At 40.8% G+C, this 8,737-nt stretch overlaps 1 protein-coding gene across 1 annotated transcript; it reads right to left on the reverse strand.

Annotated features, from left to right (window-relative positions):
• Nucleotides 1–647: 647 nt before the first annotated feature.
• On the reverse strand, nucleotides 648–8,471 carry LOC135678980 (uncharacterized). The gene is made up of 6 exons (XM_065192283.1): nucleotides 8,192–8,471; nucleotides 6,869–7,277; nucleotides 5,401–5,546; nucleotides 4,483–4,759; nucleotides 2,212–2,484; nucleotides 648–1,455 (listed from the first exon to the last, which is right to left on the reverse strand). The coding sequence occupies exons 2-6, from the start codon at nucleotides 7,175–7,177 to the stop codon at nucleotides 973–975; spliced, it is 1,488 nt and encodes a 495-aa protein (XP_065048355.1). The 5' UTR covers nucleotides 7,178–7,277; nucleotides 8,192–8,471; the 3' UTR covers nucleotides 648–972.
• Between the last annotated feature and the right edge of the window lie 266 nt (nucleotides 8,472–8,737).

An 8,737-nucleotide genomic window follows, 5' to 3' on the forward strand; every position in this document is an offset into this window, starting at 1 on the left:
CGCGCGCCTGTAATTAGCACTTAGGAAGAAGATATGATGCTTGGGGAGAGATTTGCACTAGGATAGACTATGAAAAATATGTAGAAGAGATGAGTCTTGCATTTGTATTCGAGTTCATCTCCTTGATTGTGATTGCACGCACGCATTATCTGTGAGGTTTGACTGGGAGATCAACAGAACCTTTCTTTTGCCGAGGTGACAGTGATGCTTCCATGATTTAGAATTTCCCCTATATTCTTATTTTCTCGGTGATAGATCTACTACGACATAATGTTCTTAATTGCCCCTTTCAATATTTATGCAATACAATGACCCAAGATTTAGAGTTAATACTTCCAATTCAAAGAACAAAACATACGCATAGGTATTGTTGTTCAGATTTAACTGGATGAGTAAAGGTCAGGCTCAAGCAGTGATACCAAATCCAAGATAATTTGAACTTCTAAACTCTGGCTCTCACATTCACAAATGAGCAACCAAGGTCGAAGTCGGTTCAAATTTAAATGGAGCCAAGTTCTTCTTCATGTTCCTCTCTTGCATGAATAATCCCAAGCACTGGTCATTAATATTCTGCTATTCTTATATATATGCATGCAAGATTAACTGGCCATTCCACCAGTTTCCACCTCAACATACAATTGGAAGAATATCATAAGAGGTTACTATTTATTTGACGTTGGATGGCAACATTGTGTCTCAGTATTACAAGAAAATTTGCAACACTGCTGAAAACGAGAAAATTCAAAGAGCATGCCAATTCCATAAATGCTCTTGTTATGACAACCTCAGTAAACATATATCGAAAGTAGTTTAAACCTTACCTTCTAGGTGTATAAAGGACAGCACAATCCTTCCAAGCAGTCCAATAAACATTGTGGGTCTTCACCAGATTCATTATCTACTCAGTTGTTAATAAATCCACACTTCAGAGGACCTGGCTCTCCAAAATAATGCATTTTTTCAGTGAACTATTTATTCATTCTTCAGCTTAAGGAACTTCTTTATCACCCCCATCATCTCACTTCCAGGAAACCTTCCCAAACAACCCTTTGCAGCTGCAATCTCACTGAATTGGCACACTGAATCTCCACTGAAAACTTTAAGCCTGCTGTTTGCTTCCTCTGGCATTTCTACGTCATCATTTGTTAGATCTTCCCCAGACTTCACTGAAGGAAGTGGGAAAGCCTCGAGTGACACTTGCATCAAGTTTGACTCCCCCACAGCACTAACAAAGTCCCTTAACTGGCACAAAGCAAATGGAACAGGTTCGAAGCTATGATCACCATACTCTACTGGTGTGGAATGATCACCAGTGACACACAAGTAATATTTGTACTTGCCAGATTTTTCTGCCTGCCAGAGGAGTCTAGTCAGCTGACCGATGGCTCGATCGACGGCTTCCAAAGCCCTAACTTTCAAAATGCTTGCCTTATCATGACCAGCATCATCTATAGCCTGCCACGATAACAAGAATACATGAAATGAATTGTTAATTATATGCACAAAATGCAACTATTGTTCCATTGGTAAAACCATCACTGGACGATGTGGCCAGTACTAGCAGGAGGGATAAATTTGGGTCCCAAGAAGTGGGGGAATTTCCCAGTGATTTCAGGCCATCGGTGCTTTCAGGGTGTGTAGGTGTGACTGCATGGATGCATGTTTGTCCTCTGTCTGCTAGGTTTTTAAGTTTTTCCTTCTTTTTTTATTTGTATAGGTAGGTGGGTGATTGAGAGTGGAGAACGCTCCATCCAGAATTTAGATTTCTCACAAAATTTATTTGTATCACTCCGGCATAGCTGTATAACATTTCTCTAGAAGTAGAGATTTGCTATCAAGGGTCAGACTTTTAGGGATGAAAAAAAAATCTCAAGGTAATACTGCATAAATAAGTTATGTATATGACTGAACGACATGTTTAACCAGCTAAATCTAGCATGTTGTACAATTTGTTGGTCGACTTTTTCTTCGAAGCATTAAAATGAGACTTGACATCATACCCCTTTTAAAACATAGCCATTTTTAGTACTGAAGAGTTGCATCTAAGCAAAAGCATAACTTTTAATCTATATATTGCCACATACTCTCAGAATATGAGCAATGCACAAAAACATATTATGTCTTGTTGATAGACAAGTGGATCATCAACATAGTGTTTCAATGATAAAGCATTGTTCGTATCCTACTCCAAGTGGAAGGCAAACCATATACCTTGACATGAAGAAATCCAAAATCATATCCTTGGGATAGGCCCGGCTTATGTTCATCCTCTCCTGGCACAAAAATGCATGGGGATGGCTGTAGTGGAGCAGAAAGTGCCTTTGCTATTGCTGTAGCCTTGGAAGTTAGAAGTGTTCGATAATCTCCAGTAGCTCCTGGTGCTTCAAGAATGTCAACTCCCAATGATAAACCCAATCCTGCTATAATCTTGGTGGGAGCTACCATGCACGGTGATAGTCCATGCTGCTTCTCGAATTGAGGAACCTGGTAGACACTAATATATGAGATTTTTGGTACAAATATTCAAAAGGCAATTACTTAATTTTTGAAAATGCAAGCTTAAATGCCAAGTGGGATCATTCAATTAGCTTAGGCCAAAATCTAAGTATCACCCTAGAAAAAATTGATGAGAAGAATTTTTCTTTTTCATTATAGAATAAGTAACATCAAATGGTCCTGCTTTGAAAGTAAAGTATTATGAAAGTTGTATAGTATCAGTTGATTGATAGACGAATATTAAATATATCCAGTCCTTAATCATTAGTTTCCCAATGTCCAGGTTGGGCTTGGTACCAAAATAAAGCAGTGATTTAAAAAGCGCTAGACGCCAAAAGGCGCTAAGGTCCAAAAATGCCCAAGGCACTAGGCGCTCGCTCAGGCGTTTGCCCGAGCAAAGCGAGACACTAAAATATAAAAATATATAATATAATTAATAATAATTAACAGTATTGAAAAATAATAATTTTAAATAAACCTAACAATATTAACAGTATACAGTATACTGTTAACAGTATACAGAAGGAGAAGAAGAAAGAGTGTAAGAGGGTGCTGACTGAGAAAAGAGGAAGCAGCAGCGACAGCGACAGCGGGAGTGTAAGGAGGCAGCGGCAGCGGGAGCAGGAGTGTAAGGAGGCAGCGGCAGCGGGAGCAGGAGTGTAAGAAGGCAACAGCAGCGGGAGTGTAAGGAGGCAGCGGCAACGGGAGCGGGAATGTAAGGAGGCAGTGGCAACGGGAGTGTAAGGAGGCAGCGTAGTGGGAGTGTAAGGAGGTAGCGACAGCGGGAGTGTAAGGAGGCAGCGGCAGCGGGAGTGTAAGTGGCGACAACGGCAGCGACAGCGGCAGTGGCGAGCAGCCGCAGCGGGAGCGGGAGCGGCGAGCAACGACAGCGACAGCGGTTGCGAGCAGCGACAGCCGCAGCGGCAACGAGCAGGGTTAGGGTTGGGCAGCGATAGTTGATATCGGTTTTAGTTAGTTCGATTGAACCAACTAACCACCGGAGACCGAACCAGACCTAAAATCCTGGTTCGGTCGCTTGGTTTAACCCAGGCGCTCGCCCGAAGCGCCCAGCGCCTGGGCTCGGGCGAGCGCGTAAGCGGCGCCTCTTTGAAGCGCACCGCCTGGAAGTTTAGCGAGGCGCTCGAGCCTCGCCTCGCCTCGCCCGAGCGCCCGAGCACCTTTTTAAATCACTGAAATAAAGGGTAATTTGGATCAGGGTCTGCCGTACCGAACCGCCCGATACGGGCGATACATACCGGTCCGACAGGTTGTCGGTATGCGGACCGCTTGTTACCGGTCCGAGTGCATTGTAGCACTGTAGCAGTGCTACAGTCTCGGCACACCTGGGTGTACCGCTCAGTATACCGTACCGTACTGGTACCGAGCCCAGGTCGAAATACCGGTACGGTATGGTATTGCGAATTATGATTTGGATACCCTAGCATCCAATTTAGATCTTCCAAGAAAAAAAATCATTGTTTCCCTAGTAAACTTCACAGAAGTCAACTTGTTTTAGGGTACATCACAACTCTCTGTAACCAAAAAAGAATTAATATTATTAATATCTAAAAACCAAGGAAGAATGCTAGGTTCTAGATTAACGAATACAGTTATAAGGTCAATTTTCTAATGTGTCACAGGACAAAGGTTTAGATTCTTAAACATTCTGAATTAATGAAAAAGAATATAAGTTATTGACCAAGTTCATGACATAAATTTTAGCAGTCAATATAGCAAAATACTAAAGTTACTTTCTTTTCTCTTAATCGACCTTTGATACTTGGATATAGACAACCAAAAAAACATTCTCTGATGAGTTCATTATGTTTCAAGGCTGAAAAGAAATGGGCACAACATATTCAAGATATTTAGAGAACATCCAGCACCAAATTAATTGGTTGCAGCAAAAAAATCAATCAAGCTAAATAAGGGTAACACAACACTAATAAAAAAAAAGAACTAAAATTAAAAGTGGTTTAGATTGACCTCAATTCGAATTCCACAACCTCGCAAAAGTACAATATTTGCAATATTCTTCCCTTCAGCTGCACGTTTTGCATTCAAAGGGTGGGCAACAAGAATTTTAGACATTTCTATTGACAGTTCATTGACAACAGCTGCAGTGTTTTTTGCTTCCTCTGTATCATCCAAGGCCTCTGCCTTCAGAAGTAAGCGATTGTCTTTTAATGGGTCAGTTCCAGAAATATTGCCACTTAACTTTGGCCCTTTCACAACAACCCCGCATCTGTGCTCAGTGGCATACCTGATAGAATAAGAAATCACTACTAGCATTGTTAGTCCAACAGAAAAATTCATCTCCAAGTTCCCTCTAATAATATCTTTTTATCGTTTAATTATGATTTATCAGTGAAGAACTGAAATGAAGAAATTAATAAGCTTGCTAAAAGTGATTTTTTACTTACTGGTGCAGAACAGCAATGGATAAAGTTCAAGATATATACTGAATTGATAATGCGGCTAACTATAATTCACCTAATAATCTTACCTTAAATAGGGATAATTAAATAAATAATTGGCCAAGTTACTAGAGAACTTATATATAAGTATGTTTCACTATAATATTTGGCATAATGCGTATCAACAAAGCTATCTGATGAAATAAATAAACCCAGTTGTTCAGTCAAAATAAGACATGCCAGTGACACTCGTGGAAAATGAAAAATAAGCCTCAATATCACTATAACAAATGCATTAAATCTTACTATCAAGAGGACCAATGCAGACAAAGTTTCTTCTAAGAGATCCTGACTAAAGCACTCGGACAACTATGCAGACAAAGTTCCTTCAAAGAGCAGTGTTTAACTAACTAGAGATCCTGACTAAGCAATTGAACAACTATCAAATTGGTAATTTCCTTGTTTCATAAATCAGAATCGACTGCACCTGACTCTAACATCATATTCTGGAAAAGATGGAAGCTTCATTCTATCCAAAGCAGCACAAAGAATAGGACCCTCTTCCTCAAAATGCCGATCAGCCCGCCTGCTGGTCACAATTCCACTTTTCTCATCCAAAGTAGCAAAATTTGACTGGAGTTGTTAAAAAAAGAGTTATAAGGTGAAAGAAAAGTTAACAAACATGATACTAATGTAACATATAGATTGTATGCATATTCTTGCATCCCTCTGCACAAGTATGTAAATATGTACATAACATGAATGTGTATATGGCATTCAAGAAATATGAAGGGTTTCACAATAAAGGGGTGCAACGAAATGCCACATCTTAGCACTGATCGTTGTTCTTGAATGTAAAACTGAAACCTCGATGAGCCTAACACCCTCTTTTTGACCGTAGAATCCAGAGTTTTCAACCTTGGGCCCCATGAGTTTTTGGTTGCTTCCTAGACACGAACATTGTACATTCCTGATTCCCCCCATTGAACTTGCTCCTCAAGTAATGAAACATTAAGAAAATGTCTTAGCAGAACAGAACAAGGTTCAATGGCAGGAAAGGATCCATGAAGCTAGCCCCAAATAGTCAGTATACTATATAGCTGGTTGTTGATAGAACTGAAGCTAAAACAATCTGCCTTGAAGCATCAGGCTTTCAAACAAGCAACCTTCTGAATTGAATTATTTAAAATAATTAGGTACATCATGTGATGAATATTGCAAGATGTCTGAAGAGCTAGAGTCCTGAGATACAATTTCATGCATACTCCAAGCTAGAGGGACAGATTTTTTTTTGTTTAGTGATGACAATTTAACAACTAACAAGAATACCATTGAGATACATGGCCTATCCTGAAAATCGTTCATATATTTGAGTTAAACGGAATAAGAGAAGCACCATACTTCAAGATGAATCATGATATCTGCAAAGGCAGCACAACACCAGAAAATAAAATATCATCATAGTGCCATTGGATTAAGCTTATTTAACACGATAATACTTATAAGGGGCAGTACGTACCCTTTAACACACAAACTGGGTTGTGAATAAATCTTTACAGATCCTGTTGCATCTTGACCACTCATAAACATGCTTTTATATTTTTACAACCAAACTAGTTCCATTATCAAACCATTCTGAGATTATGGTTTTAACCAGGTTATGGAGACGATGTTAGGACCAGAATGGTCTTCAGCACTTACCATAAATCTTCAGGGGCACAGAGGGGGGAGGGGAAGATTTAATATTTTTACATATAAATATTAGATCAAATTATGTAACTATACACAAAAAGTACATGCTTCTTTCACAAGTGCATAAATATGTGCACATATACAACGTGAGGTAATTATCACTTTAAATCTTATCATATATCTAATTAGAACATGAGGCATTATATCTGACTGTGCAGAAATGATACTTTGAAACTTGGATGGATTACAAGACATATTATTACCTTGAAAGCAATGTCTCCAGGTGACATGGCCAGTCCAGCACCCATTGACTCAAATGCCCCTCGACCATGGTAATAGATCCTTGGATCATAGCCCAATATAGAAAGGTGTGCAGTGTCACTCCCACAACCCAAACCTGCTTCAACAGGGTCCATGAGACCATTAACACCAGCTGAAGCTATTGCATCCAAGTTGGGAATATTCGCCACTTGAAGGGGAGTCTTGTAGTTAAACCGAGGGAGACATACATCTCCTATCCCATCAATCAATATAAATGCCACTCTTCTCTTAGCAGTCCTGTCCATACTCATATAAGTTGTTTCCTTGTAGTGTTCTTGTTGTACTTTTGGAGTAAAAGAAATGGTGCTGAGTGTTCAAATCAACTGAAAAAGAACCCAAGCAAACAAATTCCTGCAATAGAAGAACACAATTGTTTTTCATATTTTTTTATACTTAATTTTTTATACTTAATGTGAGTAAGAGAAAGCATAAGTATATAATAATATGCATCAACAGTGTAGTCGAAAGTGTTAGACGCTAGAAAGCACTAAGGTGCCAAAATACTCGAGGCACTAGGCGCTTGCTTGAGCGAAACGAGATGCTCTTAAATATTAAAATATAAAAAATATATATCATGATTGATAAATACGATCGCTAAAATAAAAATGGAACATCGAAATTATATTCATTTGAAGTACCAAATTACATTGTCCAATTCCAATAATAAAAATGGCAAAACAAAACATGGTTATCAATGATCACAAAACAAGATTGTACTTCCATGTACGATCCTTCTTTCAGTTTCTTATTGATGATTCATGAAGCACTACTTACAAGAGCCATGATTCAAGATTCTAAAACTGTAGTGACAATCCAAAACACTAGGAAATAGTAATGAGCCAATGACAGATTCAGTTGTTTACAAAATTCAAAGACTACACTAAAAAAATTCATAGAAGGAGGAGGATGCAGAGGGGGCTATTGGGGTATGGGGAGGGAGGTTGCTGTCAATTGGGATGGAAGCAAGGAGCTATCCGAGGAGGAGAAGGGAGGAGGAGGAGAAGGAGGAGAGGGGATTGTCAGGGTATGAGAGCTGGGTTGCCGTCAGTTGGAGGGGAGCAGGAAGGAGGAGGAAGGGCGGCTGTCGGATTCGAGGAAGGTCGGGGGGTTGCACCGAAGGAGGGATCAGAGAACGAGGCAATCCGGATTCGGGCGGCACTGTGTGGAGGAGGAGGAGGAGACGACCGCAGCGAAGGAGTAGGGAAAGAGGTGCTGTGGGGTCCGGGGAGGGGGAGGGTGCAACAGCGAGGGTGAGAGAGGGTTACCGAGGACGAGGTGGAAGGGGCAGACACTGGCGGCCGGAGGAAGAGGGGGGAGGAAGTCGGAGTTCGGGTGGCGGTGTGGTGGAGGAGGCGGCGGCTGCAGCGGAGAAGGAGGGAAAGGGGTGTTATCGGGGACCGGGGAGGGGGAGGGTGCGACGCCGGTCTAGAAAACTCTAGGGCTGCGGCGTAAAGGCCGGGGCATTGTGGTGATCGAACCAGATCAATGAACTCCACGCACTGAGGCTCGACCCGAGCCACATGCGGCTCAGGCGGGCGCCTGGCCCCTAGACGACACCACGGTGCATCAATCAGTCCCTCGGAAAAAAAAGCAGGGAGTCTTAAGTTATCTTTGTAGAAAACGAGGTGAAGGGCAAAATAAGATCAAACAAGAAAAAGATCACCAAGCAATTTCATGATTAGAAGTTATATTCGGTAGTTTTTGTGTTAATGAAGGGCTACACAATGAATCGAGATACTATGCACATATCAACCATACACAAATTGACAACTCTGATGAATGAAAAATTTCACAATCCTACAGCTCAAGAC

This window comes from Musa acuminata, chromosome BXJ1-7 (assembly GCF_036884655.1).
Source record: "Musa acuminata AAA Group cultivar baxijiao chromosome BXJ1-7, Cavendish_Baxijiao_AAA, whole genome shotgun sequence".
In the NCBI taxonomy this organism is placed as follows: domain Eukaryota; kingdom Viridiplantae; phylum Streptophyta; class Magnoliopsida; order Zingiberales; family Musaceae; genus Musa; species Musa acuminata.